At 35.8% G+C, this 26073-nt stretch overlaps 1 protein-coding gene across 4 annotated transcripts in view; it reads left to right on the plus strand.

Annotated features, from left to right (window-relative positions):
• Positions 1-26073, plus strand: part of taok3a (TAO kinase 3a) — a 95379-nt gene that overhangs the window by 53601 nt on the left and 15705 nt on the right. For 3 of the 4 annotated variants that reach the window (XM_065250851.2, XM_065250852.2, XM_073814736.1), the window contains 5 exons: positions 5253-5334; positions 11989-12156; positions 15591-15776; positions 19661-19795; positions 25202-25438. In XM_065250851.2, coding sequence (XP_065106923.1) covers positions 5253-5334; positions 11989-12156; positions 15591-15776; positions 19661-19795; positions 25202-25438 — 808 coding nt within the window. Of the gene's footprint in view, positions 1-5252; positions 5335-11988; positions 12157-15590; positions 15777-19660; positions 19796-24848; positions 25013-25201; positions 25439-26073 lie in introns of those variants that run through there. The other variant, XM_065250853.2, reaches the window with a different exon arrangement.

The raw sequence follows: 26073 nt of genomic DNA on the forward strand, positions 1-26073 counted from the left end.
GAATCAAGGTTGATTGGGACACATTTATCTCAATGTCAAAGTGTTCCAAAAAACACAAAATCTATACATATATATATATATATACATATACATATATACATATATATATACATACATACATACATACATACATACATACATACATACATACATACATACATACATACATACATACATACACACATACATACATACATACACACATATATATATATATATATATACATATATATATACACACACACACACACACACACACACACACACACACATATATATACATATATACATATATATATACATATATACATATATACATATATACATATATACATATATACATACACACACACACACACACACACACACACATATATATACATATATACATATATATATACATATATACATATATACATATATACATACACACACACACACACACACACACACACACATATATATACATATATACATATATATATACACACACACACACACACACACACACACACACACACACACACACACACACACACACACACACACACACACACACACACACACACACACACACATATATACATATATACATATATACGTATGTATGTATGTATGTATATATATGTGTATATGTGTATGTATATGTGTGTGTGTATTATAAATCCACATATATACGTATTATAAATCCATTCATATACGTATTATAAATCCATACATATACGTATTATAAATCCATACATATACGAACCTATGAACTTAGGTTGATGGACATTGAGATGAATGGCAAAAAGTGTTCCAATAAACCTAAATCCACCCTGTGATTTCTTTAAATAAATACAATTGATATGAAATCAGAAATTCATCTGTGCAAACTTTTTATCTAATTAAACTTTTTAATTTTTTTATAAAAAATATTTATTATAAAATAATTAGCACTGTCAAAAAATTTATTGTGATTAATAGCATACAAAATAAAAGTTTGTGTTTACATAATATTTTTGTATGTGTATTGTGTGTAATTATTATGTATATATAAATACACACATGCATGTATACATTTAGGAAAAAAATATTTATGCATAATTTTTTTTTATAAATTAAATAAAAAATAAATAAATAAATAATTTAATTATATATATACATGCACCGATAGGATTTTTTGGGCTGATACAGATTTAAACATACAACTTCTGGCCGATACCGATATTAAACACTTGTATACAATACTATACAGTTGGTCTATTTGCAAGTTTATTTCTGCATCAAATTATTTTTACTGAACATGGATTGGATCTAAATAACATTTAACTGACCAACATAATAAGAGAGGCAAAAATTAAGCTAAAACAAATATAATAAGACAGCATGACAACCTTCAAAGGTGGTTTTTGCTATTCAGCATTTATTTTATTAACAACATTAACTCATTTTCTACATATAATGGATTTCTTTACGCAGTTAATTAATAAACAATCGGTATCGGCCTTTCTTGTGCTATTGCCGATATGCCGATGGTTTCAAATTCATCAAAAATTGGCCGATAAATATCGGCGGCCGATACATCGGTGCATCACACAGTGACACACAGTGCGCACAGTCGCACACACACAAGTCCCTCAGATTCTTTCAGTTTCTTTCCTCAATTTTTTCAGTGTCAGAGGTACAATGTGATGTTAGTATTATATAGGGTGAACTGTGGTTGTCATTTAGATACAGTGTTCGAATTGAAGGGGGTCTGGGGGGGTCCCGGACCTCCTATAAGCCTTAAGGGACCCCCCATAAAGCACAAAAATATAAATTAGGGGGGTCCCCTGGTTTTTATTAAAATTAAAATACTACATAAATTTAAAATCCTCATTTTGCGTGTCACAAAGCGATACTGTCCATTATTTGTCCCAATTTCGCAATAAAATAATTCAAATGACTTCTGTCCGAAATAAAGAAACTCGCAAGTGCGCCTCATGCTGTTTTCTGGAGGAATTGACAGACGAGTTAATGTCTCTATCTGCGTGTGGAGTATTTTTTACCTCAGTTGCGGTAAGAATCTTTAGTAATCTTTAGGTGTAAGGGTTTTTTTTTTTAATCTTCTCAAACAATTATTTCATAACAGTGGCAAAGCTATCCACTCAGACTGACGGCTGGTCAACCCAGTCACACAAAATATTTTATTAGAAAAGCAGAAGAAATCACGCTTAAATGATAGTCTCTTTAATACTTAGCCCAGGGATTCCCAAAGTGTGGTACGCGCACCCCCAGGGGTACGCGAGCTGCCACCAGGGGGTGCGCGAGAGGAAAAATGTAATGGCGGTCTGTTTCTTTAAGTGGGATTTTTCCATACAATAAATAAATAAAAAAATGAACAGTAAACATTTCCTTTGTAATCGCTTTTATTTTAAATAAAAAACTATAATTTATTAGTTTTTGATAGAAACGTAGAAGACAGCTGCTGTCTTTTTCTACGCACTGCTCTTCTGTTATGCACTGCAGCCGCTATATGCGTGCCAACTCGTTTCATTCATTCCATATATATTATAAATATGCTTAACTGACTGAAATCAGGGAAACTGTCATGTGGGACGTCTTATGATAAAGTTGTTAGTCACGAAGGAGGAGAGGGACCAAGAGAGAGAGACTTTTTTATGGCAAAAATAGAACTAATGAAATGTGACGAGACATGGGCACAGGATACGCGAGCAATGTGTTTTCATGCATGGTAAAGAGACCGCCAATGAATTATATATAAAATACATAAATACTTACTGTAGAGAACTTATTAAAAGCTTTCATTTAATTTTGTTTGAAACTTGAGCTGTTATAATGAATCTGCAAACTATTATACACCTTTTGTGCGAACAGTAAAGGCTTTCGTCAATGTGTTTGATGGGTCTGCACGTGACGCACTGGTAAACATGAGGAAACCTCTCATATGTCATCTATTAGCTGACGGCAGTAAGTGTAAGTTTTTTACCATAGTAAACTCGAATGGCGTCTAAATATCACAGTGGTTAAACGCATACACGGGGGCGCGCATCATCTACGCTGAGCGTAGTTTCAGATGGTGCAATAGGCGTAAATATTTTTCACAATGTTGGACGTAGCTAAGCCTGACGTAGGACTATTACACCCAACTTCTTAACATCCGGCTAGTGCAACCGGCCCTTGGTTATTTGCGCATGATTAAACATGAGTATTGATGGTGAGAAAATAAAGCTTTTTTGGATTTTTTTTAAAATGGGGGTGCGCCAACCCGGTTGGGACATAGAAGGGGGTGCGCAGGAAAAAAAGTTTGGGAACCCCTGACTTAGCCTATCGCTCAACTACACATCTTTCAGAAATAAATAATTATTTGTAGAAAGTATCTTTTGCATGTGTTTTTTTAAACCTTGGAAAAATGTAACATGCAGGGCCGAAGTGGGACTCATTTTCAGCCCTGGAGTTTCATGTCTTAGACCGGCCCACTTTAGTTCACCACTGACTATATTAAAATAATATAATTAAATCCTCAGTGCACTATTCTTTGCAGCCTTGCAATTAATATATTTTCCAAAAATATCATTTCCAATTCAATGCAAATAGTCTAAAAACAGTTATGATTTTGCCATAATCATGCAGCCCTACCATAAGGTATTTTAATATTATTCAATTAAACTTATTCAAAAACTGCTGAAAAGGATCAAATGTTTTCCCCTATATTTTTTCCCCTAGCGTTTTGCATGAAATAGATGAAGAATAACTATTAATAGATTAATCATTGTTACATATATATAACTTACCGGTAGATATAAAAAATACGACATTTACCTTTTATCAAGTTATCAACTGCTGAAAAGGAACAAATGTTTTCCCCTATATTTTTTCCCCTAGCGTTTGCATGAAATAGATGAAGAATAACTATTAATAGATTAATCATTGTTACATATATAACTTACCGGTAGATTTTTACCTTTTTTTACATTTACATTTACCTTTTATCAAGGTATCAAGTTGCGCTCAAGTTTATTTTAAATCTAAACGTGCAGCAAGTGCACTCAAATATAGACGCGTCTAAAACAAAACTCGTGTTCACAGGCGACCGCTTTGAAAAGCAGAAGGCGGCGGTGCGTCATGCGTTGTCCATGCGTTTTAAATGAATATGGACCCTAATTATGATTATGAACGCAAGAATTACTTCGTGGTCGGAAGTTGGGGCACAATCAACTTGGTCATAAAGCGGTGGGGACGCATACCACCCGCAAATTACGCGAATGGGGCTGCTGTGAGTGCTGGGGACAGCAACCTTCAACCTGGTGGCATGATAACTATCTTTAAAATTATGCATCTTTAAAAAGATTAATTATATGTAATTTATACAGTGAAGAAGACAGTGTTATTATTCATTTGATTCTATTTATGTACCTAAATACTACTGTTAGATCTTGCTTTATTTGTAACTTTGTTCTTTTCTATTTTTATATGCTCATAATTTCCAGTTTTGCTGATCCGAAAATTATTCAATCTATGACGCAAAAAACGCAATGTAATCATCCATTTAACCACTACTATATAGTAAAATTATGTAATTTAAGAATGAGTCCACCCTATTTCACCCCTATTCTGTTTAAAAGTTCTGCCCTTGGCAGTGTTTCACACTAATTTGAGGGGTAAACTTTTTTTAGAGTTTGAGTTAAGGGTAATTTGGGGTTTCTTTGATTAAAACCAGGATCAGATGATTGTTGATCAAGGACGATCACATCTTACGTTGTGAAATCACAGCGACCCTATAATGAGGGGGGTGGAGCTTGACCGGGGGGTGGGGCTTAGCTAGAGGACCCCCCATAAGCGGTGACATAATTCGAACACTGTTTAGATATAAAAAAAAAATTGTTTATGAAATCCGAAATACAGCTGGGCATGTTATTTATCATTATTAAGTGAAAAATAAACTCCTTAATAATATATATTTATTATAAAATAATGAAAAAAATCTAAGACTCCTTGTTTCTTAATGCATATCCTGTTAGTTTTTTTCCCGAAATGTGGAACGTATAATGTATTGCAAGTTATGTTGATTTTGAAAATCCTTCAGTAATGTTTTTAATTTATTAGTGGTGTCTGTGAAGCAAAAGCATCACTGTTCTTATTATGTATACTACTACTACTTTTATAATTACTATCACTATTACTGTTATTGATGTTATTGTTACTATTATACTGTTTTTTCTGGACAAAACTTTGGCATGTAACTCCATTTGTTGTTTTATTTTGCAAAGGTCGGATGCATTCCGGAGTTTCGTTGACTACTGCCTATTAAAGATTCCTCAGGATAGACCCTCCTCAGCCGAGCTCCTGCGGGTGAGTAATCTCATACACATGATGTTCATGTCACACATAAAGTCACTCACATGCATCGCTAAGGCTTCCTAGAGCCCACACGCTTCTGTCATATAGATTTCTCACTTTGAGTCACGATCCTAAACACATGAGATTGTGGCTAGGCAACATACTCTTGTAAAACAGGGGTTATATTTACGCTGACAAGTGTCATAGGCCGGAAACATGCAGTAGCCTACACTGCACAAACATGTGACAGCTAATGCTTCTTTCTTTACATGCATAATCTGTGTTATATATCATCTATAAAAGGAACAATTCAACCAAATGTGAATAATCTCTAAGAATTTTCTCACCCTCATGGTATCCCAAATGTTCATGATTTCCTTTCTTCAGATGAACAAAAACAAATATTTGTTTAAAAATACTTCAATGGTGGAGGTATGTTGAGCTACATTTAAAGTGTAATTTATAATTGTGCGTAGGTTCTACACTGTAGGTTATGCGTAGCCTGACGTGCACCTCGCCAAATTTTTTACAACCGCAAGCACTGTGATTGGTTCATTAAAACCCCATTACTATTTTGATTTAGTTTGTTTATTGCTCACGAAGTATAAAATAAAAAAGGAAAACTAGGATTCCATGTGTATTCAAAGCGTCACCATTATTGTTTACAATGCGTGGAATGGCGCGCTGTGATTGGTTAAGGGGATTTATTGCATTCTGCTGAGGAGGACTGGCGTTTGTCGCGGTTTGGAATAAAATGAAGAATTTTGGCGGTAACTATTTTTTTTTATTAATAAATGGTGTTTATAGCATTTTGGAACCAAACTCTTCATATGCTGAATACAACATTTGTTTCATATGTACTGCAATGTATTGTCTATATGCAGTGTTTTTTTATAATCCCAATTGAGTCTTGTTTTAGGTACGTTTAGAAATTTTTTTACTGTGAAAGAGAGAATACGGATAAAGAAAATGTCATTTTTGTTATTTTGCAGAATAATGAAATTAACCCATTATTATTATTATTATTATAAGACTATAATGTATCTTCACAAGTTTCCTAAGCAAGTTAGCAAAAGTTAGATAATAAAAAAAAGATATATATATTAGGGATGTTAACCGATGACCGTTTGACCGATGGTTGACCGTATCAACGTTAACCGGTCAAAGTTGTCGGTTGTCGGTTAAAAAAAGGATCTGTAAATTAGGCTATTATAGACAGTGGACTAAACCCTACTACAGTTAGTCATCTCTTTCTTTCCAAGATCTTTTTGTGTGAAGTGAACAAATCCCTCACACTCAGTTTTTCATAACTGGTCTGTTTGTACTTTATAAACCAATAAAAAAAATTTGGCGCGAGGTCACTGCTTTTGGTTTCGCATGTTCACAAGGTTTGCGAAAAGTAAATGCTACAGGCTATTTTTTGATAAATTCCTTTATTCGAATAGTAAATAAAATACAGTAATACAATAATTAAAATTAAAGTCTCTCCTGGTTGTGTTCCAAATTATTAACATTTATGTCTTTTAGGCTAACAGTAAAGTGCAGAAGTTTTGTTTCTGTAAATCCTCAGCCATGATTTTTACCACTTTATTAAGTTTTGCTTTGTAGAAAGCATTTCTTTGAAGTGAATTTCGTTTTGTATAAATTGTATCTTAATTTTAATAAATGTTTAATCAACCAAATGCATGTATTTATTAAATAGAAAGCAAATATAGCAGAGTATATAATTACCGGTCCGTGCATGAAGGCGCCGGCACTGCGCGTTCACTTGCATTGCATTGTTAATTAGAACGCACCTCATCATAAATAAATAAAACTCAGCGTAGGCCTATATGCCTCATACAAGCATTAAATATCTTTGCTGCATTTGTTCTAGAACAAAAACAGTGCGAGACCTGCTTTGGCCGGTGCTTTTACACATTCTGAAGGTGCCCGTTTAATCCATTGGTTTTATCGTGTTGCAGTCTATTAGGCAACATTCCGCATAAGATGGGTTTAGATTTGGAAATACATTACATCTATATTTCAGTGGTAACAGAAAAGGTGATGATGATCATCCTATGTCTTTAATATTACTACCCCAAACTAAAGCGCAGTCTCTGAGCTGTCATTTTATTAAATGAGCCGCGGCAATTTTCAAATGAGCTTCACAAACACCTTTATTTTCAAGTTCAACGCGATCACCTAGTACCTAAACTATTTCGAAACTAAGCACGGCGCCGTTTGCGGGACTCATGTTTCGCGCTGTAGGGGATTTAAAAAGTATTGTGAGGTCTGTGTGTGTGTGAGCCGGAGGCAGAGCGCAGAGAGATGCGAGTTGCGAAATTGCAGGCGCGGCTCGAAATGGCTGTTTATTTTAAATAGCATAGCATATTTTAAATTAATAGGCCTATCAGTTAACCGGTTTCAACCGGCCAATGAGGCTCGGTGGCCGGTCAAGAAAATTTTTCGTTTTCGCCATCCCTAATATATATTTATAGGTAGCTATAAAAACACATGGAGTAATATATTTCAAAGTGAGTGTTCTTCTTGAACACTTGATTTTGTTACTGTTTCAGTAATGCAAAAAAAACCCATGTTCATTATCCTTATTTCATCAGCATGTGTAATTTCGTAACTTTACAGCTTTCACAGACGCGCTCAAAGACGCCCCTTTTCGGTTGGTGAGCAGACTTCCTCTTGCCATATCAGTACTTCCTGTTCTCTTAACAGTGGGTTCCTTACTCATCCATCCCTGCTGACTCACGCGCACACGTTTTCATATGCACAGCCAAGCACTCAACCCACAGCTCATGTCATTCTGCTGTTTTCGATTCGCTCCCTTCCTGTGCCATCTACATCCTTAGAGGGTTAATAAAAGCAGGAGAAATTTTGGATGGTGTGTCTAACGTTACTAATATAACCATGACTTTCTCTCAACTGAATCAGCAGGGCTGTAGGTGGACATATTGGCTGCGTGGTGACTAATGTTCGTGATATCGTGCTGTGGTCGGAGGCGTACGGATTTATATCATCACCGAAATAAATTTGCGGTACAGTGTGTAGCACTGCAGTTGGGATATTGGTGATTGTTGGCTTTGGGTTGTCGTTCTGAATAAGTGATTGTTAGGGATTGTGTTTGTTTGTGTTTGCGCTCTGTATGGGTCTGTTGGTGTGGGTGCATGTTACAGGTTACGCCTGATCTCATTGGTGGACGCAAGTAATCCTATTTAGCACTAAGAGCTTTGTGTCACGCCAGGCACAAACTACCCAGTGCTATTTAACACCCTCAGGGCGGCCCTTAGGGGTGGGCGGCCCAGGGGCAGATGGGATACATAAGCATAGGTTGAAATATATTCCGACCCACTTTCTTTGCCTTCTTTTCTATGCTAATACTTCAAGAAGGCTTTTCCAAGCTTCTTAAAATGAAAAAGAGGTCACTAATCTGTGTTTAGCACTTACAGATATTCCCATAATTTGCCGTTCCCAACTGCTGTCTTAATCTCATGCAATGTCTAAATCCACCTCAAATCTTGACGTGTAGAAGTCGAACAAAGTCCCTTTAGGGAGTTGTGCAACTAGGCAGCCATGTTCGCAACGCCTCCGGACAGTTTTTTTAGTCATGAAAAATATATATTATTTATTTTCAGTCATGCACAGTGTTGGGGGTAACACATTACAAGTAACGTGCATTACGTAATAATATTACTTTAGTCACGAGTAAAGTAACTCATTATTTTATAAATGTACACATTAATATTTGAGTTACTTTTTTAAAAAAAGTAATGCGAGTTACTTTCAGTTTAATTAATTCTATTTAAAAATAAAATTATGTACTTAAAAGAATGTCATGCACAGTGTTGCGGGTAACACATTACAAGTAACGTGCATTGCGTATTAATATTACTTTAGTAACGAGTAAAGTAACGCATTACTTTATAAAAGTACAAATTGATATCTGAGTAACTTTTTTAAAAAAGTAATGCGAGTTACTTTCAGTTTAATTAATTCAATTTAAAAATAAAATTATGTACTTAAAAGAATGTCATGCACAATGTTGCGGGTAACACATTACAAGTAACGTGCATTGCGTATTAATATTACTTTAGTAACGAGTAAAGTAACGCATTACTTTATAAAAGTACAAATTGATATCTGAGTAACTTTTTTAAAAAAGTAATGCGAGTTACTTTCAGTTTAATTAATACAATAAAAAAAATAAAGTACTTAAAATAATGTATTAACTCTTTCCCCGCCAGCATTTTTAAAAAAAGTTGCCAGCCAGCGCCAGCACTTTTCATGATTTTCATAAAAGTTTAATGCCTTCCAGAAAATGTTCTTCTTTGAATATATAAACGTACAATATATCAGATAAAAGAACAGACCCTCTGCTTTCAAACAAAAAACCCGTTTCATCCTACCTTCATTAGTTCTCTTGTAATCACCTCTCAAACATGGGTAGGTTTCTTCAAAAACACCCAATTTTGAGCTAAAAGCTGAGATAATTAAATTTTTGCGAAGGACTTTTGATGGAGATAAAATGCAGAGCGATCTTTAAAACATACACGGAGTTCTTCTCTTCACATGAGGCGCTACTTCCGGGTTGTATAAGTTGCGGAGGTGCGCCACCTGGTGGATAATAGCGGTATTGCGGAAAGACGGAAAATCTCGTCATTGGCGGGGAAGCGTTTTCTCTTAATTGACGAGATATCTTGTCAATGGCGGTGAAAGAGTTAAACTGAACATATAAACGTAGAATTACGCACTCTGTGCGCCTGTGCGGGAACAGTTTGAGTCAGAAACGGAGATGGCAGGTCAGAGCTTGACATTTTTGCGATCATAAAAACACCTGCAAGGCCTGAAAGAGATCAAACCTCAGCCAGGTAAGAAAAAGTAACGCAAAAGTAACTTAAAAGTAATGTAAGCATTACTTTCCATGAAAAGTAACTAAATAACACAATTAGTTACTTTTTTGGTAACTTAACATTGTAATGCATTACTTTTAAAAGAAATTTTCTCCAACACTGGTCATGCAATATAATTTTGTTTTTTCATTTTGTGTTTGTATTTTGTAAAAAACACCTTTTTTGAGGTCCCTCGGTGAATCGTCTCTTTTTCGATTGATGATTGGTTCTTTTAACGGAAAGGCGGGACCTTTGAGTCACCATATTGAGCGTCCTACACTGTAAAAAAAACTTTGCTGCCTTAAAATTTTTTGTTATATCAACTCAAATTTACAAGTCATGTCAACAGAAATTAGTTGTCACAACTTATAAAATATAGTTGAGAAAAGTCAACTTAAATGTATAAGTTATAACAACTCACCTGTAGTTATAACAACACATCTCTAGTCAAGATAAATAATAGTAAGTTGAAATGAATTGTAAATCTGAGTTGATTCCACAATAAATTTTAAGGCAGCAAAGTATTTTTTACAGTGTATATTCATAGTAATAGGAGTGCTCACTCTTGTTATATCCAAATACATTTGGGTCAAATTGATAGAGAAGGAGAAAGTACTATCAGCCACTATTGGGCCTGGCTGTCTGCAAGACTTCAGATTATGTAATTTTAAAGGGATAATCCTATAGATTAGTTTCCTCTCGTGCCGGTTGGTCACAGATGTCTGTAGTGGCAAATGCTTATCTACAGTATGTTATCATCAGAAAGCCCAGCTGTAACCATCTAACCACCAACTAAAGTTTAATGGGTGAAAGCCACCTTCTGCAAAGCCACGTTCAACACATGAAAAACATTATGTGCATTGTGTATTTGTGGCTAAAGTGCAGTTCCTTTCCAAAAAATGTATAACCTGATGTGGTCGAATGACTGATAAAAATGTTTTTTATTAGTTTTAATACCAAACTAAATGTAAACCAGAACAATGCTCCTGCAGCAGTTCATCAAATGATGGCAACATTCATAAACAGGCCAATATAAATGAGCAAGCCCACTTCAGACAGGTTGTAGGACTTTAGGGATTTAGGGTTGATTAAAATGCATGAGTTTCAAGATACAAAAGTTGAGGTCAACAGTCCGAAAAGAAAGCTTAGGGTAGATGTTTAAGCACGGCTGGGAATGGGAATAATTTTGATTTCGGATCGTTATTCCAAACGTTTTCTCCCAAATAAATAAATGACTACAGTCGGCCCAGGCAGTGGAAAGAACAGGAAAGCCCAATTAATTCTTGGTTTGTGGTTGTCGGAGCACAATTGTGGGAGACCGGTTAACATGCGTGCACGTGGGCTTGTGTTCTTGTTTTCATTTGAGACATGAGATCAAGTCCTCATTTAGCCAAGCATGTAAGAAAAACCTTCTCCACATGCCATATGTCCACTCAAGGCCATATTACACGTGAGCGCCCTCTAGTGAGCAAAGGACAAACATGAAATGACGTAATTCAGAACACATTTAGAGAAATCCAGCGTGCTGTGAGGATTGAAACTGTGAGTTTACTTCATGGCGGTTGAATTGCATCATGCGCAATCCCCCAACGTTTATCCGGAAATAGCTGTTTTCTTGAAATAAAGTGAAGACGGGCCTGACAAATAAACACTTTACTCTTCGTACCCTAGAATGCAAAGATGTTTTCACGTTTGATCATCACTTGTTGCTTTGCATTTGCCTTGACCGTGTCATTGTGCTTCAAAATAGCAGCGTTCACACACCCCTCTTGTCTGTCTCCAGCACGACTTTGTAAGAAGAGACCGTCCTCCTCGGGTCCTGATCGACCTCATCCAGAGGACAAAGGATGCGGTCAGAGAGCTGGACAACCTGCAATATCGTAAAATGAAGAAAATCCTCTTCCAAGAGAAACATAACAGCCCCATGGGGGAGTCACAGGAGGATGAGGAGGTGGGTATTGGAAATGAAGGTCCCCTGTTAAAGTTGGTGCATGGTTTCATACTATTTTTCAGTACTCATCATGAATAATCACTATTATACAAGTTTTACATACGCACGCAGATGATGACAGATTGTCAACACAGACATCTGTTTCATTTGTTTAAATATTTGCGTTGTGTTACAAATGCTTGCCATACATGCTTTAATGTTTACATAAAGTAATTTGACTCTGATGTATTCAGACTGAAACTAAATCCACACTTAGACAGACAGAGGATGCAGCTTCACAACAGGTACCGAAAGTACTAAAGTATGTACCATATTATACCAAACTACATAGACGATATACAAAAGAATTACTAAAATTAAAAGTAAACTACATTAATTGTTGAGCTACACAAAAGGTATACAGAACTACATACTGTATGCTACACTGAACTATATACTATAATGAACCACACTGAAGGTATAGAAAAATATATAATTTATACTGCACTATATTATATAGAAGGTATAAAGAACAATTTACTAAAGTACATTAAAAAGTAAACTACACTATACTATACTTTCTGTGTAGCTTAGCATAGTTACAGAACTGTATACCGTACTGAAGTATATACTATTCTGAACCACACTAAAGTTATTGAGAATGATATACTGTATACTTCAGAAAGCTTAATACTATAACACAAAGTATACAGAACTATATACTATAACACAAAGTATACAGAACTATATACTGTATGCTATAACACAAAGTATACATGATACTGTATACTACCTGGAACTGTATACTATAGTGAACCACACTAAAGGTATTGAGAATTATATACTGTATACGTCAGAGAACTATATACTAACTACACATAAGGTAAACCGAACTATGTACTGTACTGAAACACGCCAAAGGTATTGAGAATTATATACTGTATACTTCAGAAAGCTGTATACTATAACACAAAGTATACAGAACTATATACTGTATACTATAAAACAAAGTACACATGACACTGTATACTACCTGGAACTGTATACTATAGTGAACCACACTAAAGGTATTGAGAGTTATATACTGTATTCTTCAGAGAACTATATACTAACTACACATAAGGTAAACAGTACTATGTACTGTACTGAAACGCACTAAAAGTATTGAGAATTATATACTAAATATCTTAGAAAGCTAGATTATACAAAACTGTATACTTTACTGAAGTATATACTATTCTGAACCACACTTAAGGTATTGGAGAATTATATACTGTATACTTCAGAAAGCTGTATACTATAACACAAAGTATACAGAACTATATACTGTATACTATAACACAAAGTACACATGATACTGTATACTACCTGGAACTGTATACTATAGTGAACCACACTAAAGGTATTGAGAATTATTTACTGGATACTTCAGAGAACTATATACTAACTACACATAAGGTAAACAGAACTATGTACTGTACTGAAACGCACTAAAAGTATTGAGAATTATATACTAAATATCTTAGAAAGCTAGATTATACAAAACTGTATACTGTACTGAAGTATATACTATTCTAAACCACACTAAAGGTATTGAGAATTATATATTATATACTGTATACTTCAAGAAGCTCTATACTATAACACAAAGTATACAGAACTATATACTGTATACTACCCAGTACTGTATGCTATAGTGAACCACACTGAAGGTATTGAGAATTATATAATGTATACTTCAGAGAACTATTTACTAACTACACATAAGGTAGACAAAACTATATACTATACTGAAAGACACAAAATGTATTGAGAATTATATACTAAATACCTTAGAAAGCTAGTTTATACAGAACTGTATACTGTACTGAAGTATATACTATTCTAAACCACATTAAAGGTATTGAGAATTATATACTGTATACTTCAGGAAGCTATATGTTATATTCAACTATATATGTATTCAACTATATACATGTATACTTTAAAACAAAGTATACAGAACTATATACTGTATACTACCTGGTACTGTATACTATAGTGAACCACACTAAAGGTATTGAGAATTATATATTGTATATTCAGAAAGCCATAGGTTATATTCAACTATACAGAATCATATACTGTATACTATAACACAAAGTATACAGAACTATATACTGTATACTACCTGGTACTGTATACTATAGTGAACCACACTGAAGGTATTGAGAATTATATATTGTATACTTCAGAGAACTATTTACTAACTACACATAGACAAAACTATATACTATACTGAAAGACACAAAATGTATTGAGAATTATATACTAAATACCTTAGAAAGATAGTTTATACAGAACTGTATACTGTACTGAAGTATATACTATTCTAAACAACATTAAAGGTATTGAGAATTATATACTGTATACTTCAGGAAGCTATACGTTATATTCAACTATACAGAACTATACATGTATACTTTAAAACAAAGTATACAGAACTATATACTGTATACTACCTGGTACTGTATACTATAGTGAACGACACTAAAGGTATTGAGAATTATATATTGTATATTCAGAAAGCCATAGGTTATATTCAACTATACAGAATCATATACTGTATACTATAACACAAAGTATACAGAACTATATACTGTATACTTCCCGGTACTGTATACTATAGTGAACCACACTGAACATATTGAGAATTATAAACTGTATACTTCAGAGAACTATATACTAACTACACATAAGGTAAACTAAACTATATACTATACTGACCTATATACTATACTAAAACACACTAAAGGTATTTAGAAGTATATGGTGAATAACTGAGGAAACTATATGTTATACAGAACTGTATACTGTACTGAAGTATATACTATTCTAAACCACACTAAAGGTATTACAAATTAAATATATTGTATACTTCAGGAAGATATGTTATATCATATACTGTATTCTATAACACAAAGTGTACCGACCTATATACTGTATACTACCCGGTACTGTATGCTATAGTTAACCACACTGAAGGTATTGAGAATGTACTTAGAACTATACACTATACTGAACTACATAAGAGACACCGAACCATACACCCTATATAAAGTGATATGCTATACTGAACTAAACCTAATGTGTGTACTGTATACTACACTGAGCTATTCTGTAGTATACTAAGCTAAAGTTACACAAAACTACACACACTATGCTATTCTGAACTATATACATAAAGGGCCATATACTATACAGAACTATATATTTTATATTGTACTCAATTATAGTGATCTTATAAAGTGTGCGCTGCTGTATAACTTTAGTGTAAACCGTGTTTCAATCAAAGGAGATATTTTTTGTTAAAGGTGTGAATGTTTTTCTTATACAAGGCCCTGTAAAATATTAATAATAAAAAAAAAATATATATATATATATACTGATGGTGAATAATGTGTGTGTGTGTGCAGGATGGAGAGCAAGCGGGCTGTAAGATGAACAGTTTGGGGAGTAATCACTCCATCCCCAGCACCTCTGTGAGCACAGGCAGTCAGAGCAGCAGTGTCAACAGCCTACAGGAGGTCCCGGATGACTCCTGTTCGGATCTCCATCACGATTACGACAGTACCTTAGAGTCTTCCACACATCAGAAGAAGGTTTGAGATGATTTCAGAGCTGTCCTTTTCTGTGATTATACTTCTTAACTGCTTCAGGGTTGGGATTTATGTGGTGATCCAACAACGTACCAATGAAACGTTTATAACACAAAATCAGAATTTGATGATTTCATGCTATCGGCAGCCAACATTTACAGCACAAAAACGTATTAGGGTGTTTTCCCCCTTGAAACACTGGTATGTGACATCAGCTTGGAAATGTATTGCACGTGTTTGTTGCATGCAACAATCCTTTTTTTACCTAAAAAGGAAAAGTTTACCTAAAAAATGAAAATGATGTCATCATTTACTCACCCTTATGTAGTTACATCTGATGTAGTCAAGTCTTGTGTTTTTCGCTGCTTTTTCTGGATAAAGCCCGCCCACGAGCTGTTTGACCGTCATGTCTAACAACCACTCACATTTTGTTTCGTCTAGCGTCACGTTTCGTACGAGCTGGCTGGCAACAAGTCAGTTATTAAAATAACCAGCCAGCCGAAAAGCATCTAAATAAACCACATTACTCCCCATAGAACAACGTTGTGCACTTCATCAACAGCCACACCAATGAGACGTTCCCATTAAAAGTCTGTTTAAAGCATATCGCTTCACTTTGTAACACCTACAAGCAATTCAGGAGAATCAAACTTTTTGACTCCACTAACTGCCTCGAGCAAAACTCTTGGATGTCTTTTAGAAAATCTATGCCGTGAACTTATTTTTGAGAATCCAATGTTTGGCTGATCATGATAACTGGTCATTATTATTCACGTGAACACAACTGATTATCTTCCTCAATAGAACGACACTCGCGTCTCCTGGAAATCCGGTTTATTTTAACCAATCAAAGACGACTTTGACATTCACACATGGTTTCCAGAAAAGTGTACGAAAAACATCCGACGTTTAGCCAACAGTCTGTGGGCGTGACGTTTGAGGCTGAGACTACATCTGATGAGCACTTAGGAAGATATTTAGAGGAATGATTGTAACCAAACAGATTAAAAGCCCCATTGACACCCATAGTAGGAAAAAAGAATACTGTGGAAGTCAATGGGGCTTTTGATTGATTTGGTTTTAGTCTGGTTTCATTTTAGGGTGAACCATTCCTTTAAAGGGGACATATAATGAAAATCTGACTTTTTTCATGTTTAAAGGACAAGTTCGGTATTTTACACTTAAAGCCCTGTTTTCAGATTGTTTATGGTGAAATAGAACGGTTTTGACTGAAATTTCGAACTTATGCGGCTGCCCCGAGAATTTTTGGGTGTTTGTTTTTCACCTCCCACCTCTACAATGGCTTTATAGGTGCACTGGAACAATCCTTCCTAAAATGCATTAAACTTTCATTTACAAAGACGTGAAACTCACCGAGTGGTCAGGGGTGTTCACTGGCCTATTTTTCGAAACGCCTCACACCCATATATTCTTCCATTGAGAGCTTGAATAATAGACACTCCAGCCCATTTGGTGGCGATAATCCGCCTTTGCCAATTGCAAGAATAGAAACAAAGTTCCCGGCGTGGAGTAATACCGTACCTCACAGCACATCTAATACAAGTCAATGGAGTTGGACAAAACTACGATAAAACCTGTTGTAATGTGTCTTTTGCAGCGATTTTTGTGTGAGCATATCAGTGAACACCCCTGACCACTCGGTGAGTTTCACGTCTTTGTAAACGAAAGTTTAATGCATTTTAGGAAGGATTGTTCCAGTGCACCTATAAAGCCATTATAGAGGTGGGAGGTGATACAAGAAACACCCGAAAAATCTCGTGCCAGCATCATATGTCGAAATTTCAGTCAAAACCGTTCTATTTCATCATAAACAATCTGAAAACAGGGCTTCAAGTGTAAAATACCGAACTTGTCCTTTAAGTGCTATAATTGGGTCCTCATTACTTCTATCAACCTAGAAAATGTGAAAAAGATCAACCCAGTAATTTAGTTTTTTGGTAAACTATCTCTGCAAGCATGTGAAAAAGATTGGTCATTGAAATTTGGTTCCCCCTGTGATGTCAGAAGGGGATAATACCTCCCCTTAATCTGCACTATCCATCCACGACACTGCCATTAAAGGACAAGTTCGGTATTTTAGACTTAAAGCCCTGTTTTCAGATTGTTTATGGTGAAATAGAATGGTTTTGACTGAAATTTCGACATTTGCGGCTGTCCTGAGAATTTTCGCGTGTTTGTGTTTCAGCTCAGACCTCTACAATGGGTTTAATGGTGCACTGGAACAATCCTTCCTTAAATGCATTAAACTTTCGTTTACAAAGACGTGAAACTCACCGAGTGGTCAGGGGTGTTCACTTATATGCTCACACAAAAATCGCTGCAAAAGATGCTTTCCAACAGCTGTTTTAGCATTCGTTGTTAACTTGTGGACCTATTTTTCCAAACGCCTCACACCCGTACATTCTTCCGCTTAGAGCTTGAATAATAGACACTCCAGCCCAGGTGATGGCGCTAATCCGCCTTTGCCAATTGGAAGAATAGAAACAAAGTTCCTGGCGCGGAGTAATACCGTACCTCACAGGACATCTAATACAAGTCCATGGAGCTGGTAAAAACTACGATAAAACCTGTTGGAATGCGTCTTTTGCAGCGATTTTTGTGTGAGCATATCAGTGAACACCCCTGACCACTCGGTGAGTTTCACGTCTTTGTAAACGAAAGTTTAATGCATTTTAGAAAGGATTGTTCCAGTGCACCATTAAACCCATTGTAGAGGTCTGAGCTGAAACACAAACACGCGAAAATTCTCAGGGCAGCCGAAAATGTCGAAATTTCAGTCAAAACCGTTCTATTTCACCATAAACAATCTGAAAACAGGGCTTTAAGTCTAAAATACCAAACTTGTCCTTTAAGTGAAGAGATCAGCTCATTTGCATTTTTGCTCACACCTATAAAGTGGCAATTTTAACATGTTATAATAAATTATCTATATGGTATTTTGAGCTAAAACTTCACATATGTATTCTGGAGATCCCAACGATTTATCTGACATCTTAAAAAAGTCTTGTGAAATGTCCCATTTAATGTTTGATAAAAAATAGAGAGAGAGAGAGCACAATGGAAGACTATTACGTATTATATTATAATACATAATGGTCTTCCATTGTTTTGACAAACCGCTACACTGAATCAACCAATGGTGGCTTGAGTTTGACTGTCAGTGTTGTACAGTAATGATGCTCAACTTAATATTACAATAGCACCACAGTGTTTTTTATGTAACATTGTTGACTCTGCATATTATGAAAATCATTTTTTTAAATGCACAGCTTTACCAGCCAAGTACTTTGTTGTTCACAAAAAATCTCTGTAATGAAATGCTTGACGTGGGCAAACCTCATGGGTCGATCATTACAGATATTTTAAGATGTTGAGCCTGTTAGTATTGAACAGAAAAGAGGAAACATGAAACTCCTTCTGTGGGTATCTTCTGTGCTCGGTGCCTGGAGCTATTGTGATGCTTCTGTTATTGGTTTGTGTGTGCAGAAGATGCACGTACACAACAGTACATTGCATGCTTGCATTTCCTGTGGTAAAATTGTTTTGATGTAGGTAATGGTTTATAAGTGTTTTTCTGGAAAATACAAAATCATAAATTTTAAAGACTTATTATGTAGCCCTACACTTACAATGACAGTTCATAGTGACTTGGGGTAGTAGTCATGTTAAAACTGTGCTAATATAGTTTAGAGAGTGACTGCCTTAGAGCACGGTGAACCATTTTTAGATAGAAAACAGACAAATCTTTCAATTTCTAAGTTTGTGTCGCATCGAAAAAATGACGTCATTGAAGTTCTGAATGACACAATGACAAATACTATCCCCTTTTCTCCTTGACTGTTTTTAATTTTGCCATTTGTCCCCAGGATCATCAATACATTCGTGACGACCTCCCTCATCGGGACCACCGCTCGGACCAGCGACCGTCCCCGTCGGAACGAGGCCAGGCTCACAACTATAAAAACCGCGAGCGCTTCGCCACCATCAAATCAGCCTCGCTGGTGAGGAAAAGAATGATATCATCCCTACTTCATTCCCCCGTCATCCTCTACCCCCCTACCCATCACTCTTTCTTTCATTCTTGGCTGTAAGACGCTCAGCGGTCATTTAAGCTCTCTGTTTCTCTCTCTCTCTCTTCCCTTTCTGTTTAACTGCCTCTTTATTCTGGGGAGGAAAAAACTGGACCCACTTTTTCCTTCATTCTCACGTCTGTTGTCAAGGCAACGTGATTCAGTCAATAGCCAGCGGCAGTCTTAGCACGAGACATTGGTGTGTTGACTACTATTATTTAATCATCTGTGATCTCACACACACACATAGCTAGATTTTTTTAATGTATACAAAAAATAACAGTGTGACGTAATGCCATACAGAGCCTGCCGATTTCCTAAAGCAATGAAAGTGGATAAACACTATTGTCATACAACCACATTCATCCTAATTGGTGACTATAAGGAGATCACGGGCAGGCATGGTAGTCGATCGCAGTGTGCTTTGTTCAAATGATGATGTCACCTGTTTTGGTCCCATTTTGCTGGAGCGTGTGCGCCCTCTAGGGCCAGACAATCGCAGTGGATGTTGTCTGACAGTACAGACGCTCATCTTTCATTCAGTTTATCACAAAGGAGTTTGGATTATCGGGCACAGTACATCAAACTTTTAAAGTCTCGTTTTGAGTCGGCAGGAATAAATTGATGCTTTTGTTTATCGGAGTAATTCGAGTAGAACGAGAGTCAAGAAGCAGGGCTATGCGGGAAAAGAGTCTCTTTGTGTTTGGGAGAAAGTGGTAGAGAGGAGGGGTGAGGTGTAGAGAGAAAGATAGAGTTGGGAAAAACATTGATAAGGAGGAGATATTTAATCAAAATTAAATGGATAAAGGTACGCTATATTCTGGTTAAAAAAATAGTATGTGGGCTTTTAAAGCATCGGTGGTGTAACACGTCCAGGTTATGGATGCCAGATTTGAAACGGTTATGTGGAGAACTGTCCATTAATGTCAGACAGAGATTAACATCATGGTTCCTGCTTGCATTTAAAGTAGGCATTTTACATTAAGTGAACTCTTCAGCTGTGTTTCAAAATCTAGTGATCTACTTTCGTCATTTGATCTACATCGTCATCCTAATGTCAAAATCAAAGTCATTGTCTTATGTGAATAATAAACACAATAGAAAAGACATTTAGTGTTATATAGGCTACACAAAATATACATACAGTGCTTAACAAATTTATTAGACCAGTGGTTCTCAAACTGGGGGCCCTGAGATGGTGCCAGGGGGCTCCATTTTTAATGACATTTTATAAAATACATTAATTTATTCTGTATCTTTAACCAGCAGCACTACATTGTATAATTGAATAGGTTTTGTTTGATTAAAATTAGTGCTGGGCAAAGATTAATCGCGATTAATCGCATACAAAATAAAAGTGCTTTTTTGCATAATATATGTGCGTGTACTGTGTCTAATTATTGTGAGTATTTAACCACACACACATTCATATATTCATTTCAGAATTGTTTTACTTATATATAATTTTTTTAAATTTATTTTTAATATAGAATATATAAAAATATAAATAAATATATATAAACATGTAAATGTTTCTTAAATACATACATGAATGTGTGTGTATTTATTTATACATAATAATTACACACAGCACATACTCATATATTATGCCAAAAATCACTTTTATTTTGTATGCGATTAATCGCGATTAATCTTTGCCCAGCACTAATTAAAATTTAAAGTTTTGTAATGTTTTATGTCATACATTTTCTTTGGGGGGCCATGAAAGAATGCACCGTACACAAGGGGGGTCTCATGCCGAAAAGGTTTGAGAACCCCTGTATTAGACCATTTGTTAATTTGTCTCAAAAATCATTCCGCATCGTAAGGTGCTTTAGCGTGAACTCTTTCCTGAATCCTTTATAGAGATATCTCAACTTTTTACCTTTTTTGAACATGAGTGAAGAATGTCAAATTGTATTTGTTTTTATACCCAAATATGATGGACTGCAAGTAAATAACTTTGATTGGGCATCTGAATACCAATAATAATAAAGTTAATTACTTTTTTCTGCATATTTTGTAAAACAGTCAATTCAAAATTTTATTTGAGCATTAGAAATACAAAAGAGCTTACATACACTGGTGCATTAACCATTACAAAAACACAAAAAGTAGTTTTGGTAATCACAAATACTGTGGCAGCTGTGGCACAAATCTTACATTGGGTTATGGTCTAATAATTTTTTCAAGCACTGTATGTACAGAAATTACAAAGATTAGAAAAATAAATAAATTATCGTATTTTCAGTCTATAAGCCGCGTTTTTTTCATAACTTGGCTGGTGCTGCGTCTTACAATCAGGTGCACCTTATAAATCACTATGAATTAGGGATGCACCGAATCCAGATTTTTTTGGGTTTGGCCGAATACCAAATCCACTGTTTAAGAATCCGAAACCGAATACCGAATCCTATTCGCAAAAACACATTAATGAAGTAAACAACGTCCACAGCAGTGTATTTTTCATTTTATTTAATTTTAACTGTAAAAATGATTATGCCAAGATGACAAGTGGGAAAAACTATTTTGACAATTACCATAAGCCTATGCATAATGAAAGCGAAACGGTGCGACACGCTCACATTCGCGAAATGTGAACCGCCCCTAAGGCTCTCCAAAAGAAAAAGCTTATCTACACGTCAGCACCCGATGTGTTTAATCAACGGCCGCGTGACGTCGACCAGCGTAGTGCAAGCCTAGGGTTCGGTTCGGTGAAAAAAAAAATCTAGGATTCGGCCGAACCCGAACCCCGTCAAAAAGCCTAGTATTCGGCCGAATCCGAATCCTAGATTCGGTGCATCCCAACTATGAATTAATTTTGACATTTGAGGCAAGAGACAACATTACCGTCTACAGTCGCGAGAGTCCGCCATATGCGCTGCTTCTGTAATTATGTAATTTAATGGATTTTGTTGTGTGGAATGACGAATCTGCGAACTTCACGCTAGTTGGCTTGTTCGGTTAATTTAACTATTCAACCTTCCAGGTAAGTTCTGTATGCTATGGTTTATCGTTTAAATAACTGATAATATTAGTTTTAATGTACAGACATCTATTTAGGCTGCTGTTCTGTCTGCTATTGTTTAGTTGAATAACTTGTCTTTCCAGATTAAATGTCTGTTCTTCGGCTTGGATTTTGGGAAAAAAAAAATTAATAAACGCGACATATAGTCCACTGTGACTTATATGTTATTTCATATTGATGACGCATTTTTGATTGATGCGGTTTATAGTTCGGAAAGTACAGTAAAGTAACCGCTAAATGACAAGACAATAAGGAGGTAAAGAGACCATAAGGCAGTACAATTGCAAGAGACATTAGTGTTGACGTTATTTTTCATAATTTTAATTTATTTAGATTTTAATTTATTTTTTATTTCACATTCATGTGTGCATAAAAAACATTTTTACCTTGTCTTTGTTGAATAATGGTAGTCTACCCGCATTCACAAACATACAAAAAAGTGCTAGACATGCTAAACATCTCAGTCTCATAGAAATTCCACTTTAAAATAATTGGCTACATTTTTTGAGTGGCAGCAAAGTCAGCCAATCAGTAATGAGATTGCAAGTTCAGCCAGTAGGGGGAGCCAAATAGGTGCAAAACCACTTGTTTAAAATCCCCCACCCTAATAGAGCTATCTGAGAGAGGTTTTTAGGAAGCTTCTAAGGCATTACAGACCCAAACAAAAATTTTTTTTGTCTACATGTCACATCAAAGAACAAAGATAAATACCCCGTTCAATCATACTATGTCACCTTAATGACATTTTTAAATGCTTGTTAATATTGCATCAATTTTTAATATGAAGAGCTCCAATGCAAAACCCTCTAAGTACGTCTGACATGTTTTCTTGTAAATGAGCATTTTTATCAGACTCTTAATGGATTCTGACAACAAATCAGTATTTCTATATGGACTGAGGCAGGTATTTAGCAGGTTTGAAGCAAAAGTATTTGATGAATGTATAAAACATGCCAAGAGCATTCAGTACATATCTATCTCATTTTTTGATGGTGGTGGCTTTTAGACACATTATGCTCTTCGTTTATTTACGGTAAACATTTCTCTCCAGTTGTCGGCCATTTTGTATCATTTTTCATATTTCCTCATGTCGCTTCTCAAATGTATTTTGGGATTGCTTCATACAATGTTAAAGTCGCCACAAAACAGAAGTAGCAATTGTCTTATTTTTCCCGTGGTGACGTATATCCGAATGAAACAGCTTCTGAAATGAAAAATGGTAGGGCTGGACTTCGTCGGAAATCGTCCATTAAAAACTGATTGGATTGTTTGAAGTTGGGTCTTGTTGCTATTTGATAATTTGTGCGATCTTTTCCCGGATCCCGTCCACCTGCCCATAAGTAAAGTGAGATTGGAGGGGAGAAGATTTGCATTTTTGATTTAAATAAGATAAAAAATACCACAATATTTCAAAACAAATGACAGTTTTTTGTTTCAATTTTATTGCGAATTAAAAATAACTGTCTTTATAATGCAGCCTTAGAAATGAACCCAAGTATCTTAGAAGGAAACAATACTTTATTTTGCCTACATTTTATTATAGCCTGCACGTCAAGAGCCTGCATATGACTTTTTCATTTATTCTTTATCTGTCGTAATCAATTTTTCATCATCTATCTATTTAAGTTGAATTTTAGTTTATTTCAGAATGCCCATCTGTATTACCTTAAAATTAATATCCACATCAAACCCCATCACATGCCCCTTTGGTGCAACCGATGGAGGCATTTAGGCTGAAAGTGATCGGATTGGTGATTGTGGTTACACTGGGGCTTCTGATTCAGAGAGATTAGGAAATTTCCCCCTTCAACAGGCGTCTCATGTGATCGGCCTACTAAACGACACTTAGCCCGCGTGCAAGGCCAGGCCTCTACTGAGAACCTCTTTCATTCACGGCGCACCTGCGAGGAGAGAGGAGGGCAGTGTTCAGCCTCTCTGTATCTCTCTCCCTCTCTTTCTCTCGGTGGGTTTTGAGCGAGTGCTTTTGGGGGATGTAGTGCAGGCGACTCTCAATGTTCTCACGGGTGGTTAACTTCGCCAACATGTTTGGCTTGAGGAGTTCAGGTGGAAGTTACGAGAAACTCAACGAACAGTTCGATCTGGACGCACCTTTTTTCCAGGTTTGTTTGGGGTTCGGCGGGAGGGGGGGTGCGTCTAGCTTCTCTGAATCCAGAGGATCTCAAGATCGTTCATTTCATCATCTGTGTGTAACTTTTCCCATTCCATCACCATTTTCCTATCAAGAACTTCGGGTTTTGTTTTTCCTTGTCACAAACTTTCCATAAAGTCACATTTGTCCATCCGCACAGGTGACACGTCAGATCCACGAGCATGAGCAGGAAAATGAGCTGCGGGAGCAGATGTCGGGATACAAACGCATGCGGCGGCAGCACCAGAAGCAGCTCATCGCTTTGGAGAACAAACTGAAGGCGGAGATGGACGAGCACCGACTGAAGCTCCAGAAAGAGCTGGAGACCCATGCCAACAATGCCTTCATCGAACTAGAGAAACTGGCCAAGAAACACGCCATCCAGACAGACAAAGAAGTGAGTGATCAATATATATTAATTAAAGCATTAAACAAGTTATTAGCCCATTGAAGTACCCTAAATGTAGCATTGTGTGGTATGATTATTGTCAGCTCTTATAACATATTGATTGTGTTGTTTATTTATTAAGTTGATTTAGTCTATGCATGCTTGTAATAAAAGCTAGGTTTTAAAAACACCGTAGCTTTTGTATCGCCAATAGAGGCCACCTGTTAACCTTCTAGCAGAATGCTGGATCTTAAAACATTTTGATGAAAGTTTATGACATTATGTATTTTGTAAAGCGTTTGAAACAATAGGATATGAAATCCCATGCAATATTGCGTCAGGGCATCATGCAAAAAATATTTAGCCATGGGTAGATATGTGACCCTGTCTGTGAAAGATGCTGAAGACTTATAATCTAATGATGAGATTTGGAGCATCAAAGTTTGATTTCATTTTGAATTTCTATCTTTGACATGACATTACTCAGTCAATATTAAAGATATAATTTCATTATGTAGGATGATGTAGGATATAAAAAAGTAACTGCTGGGTTTTCACAGACGGGGTCACATATGAAAAAATATAAAACGGCCTTTCATACATTATTATTTAATTATTTTGTAATTAAAGTATTAGTCAATTTT

The sequence above is a fragment of the Paramisgurnus dabryanus genome, chromosome 5, assembly GCF_030506205.2.
Source record: "Paramisgurnus dabryanus chromosome 5, PD_genome_1.1, whole genome shotgun sequence".
NCBI classification, from domain to species: Eukaryota; Metazoa; Chordata; class Actinopteri; order Cypriniformes; family Cobitidae; genus Paramisgurnus; species Paramisgurnus dabryanus.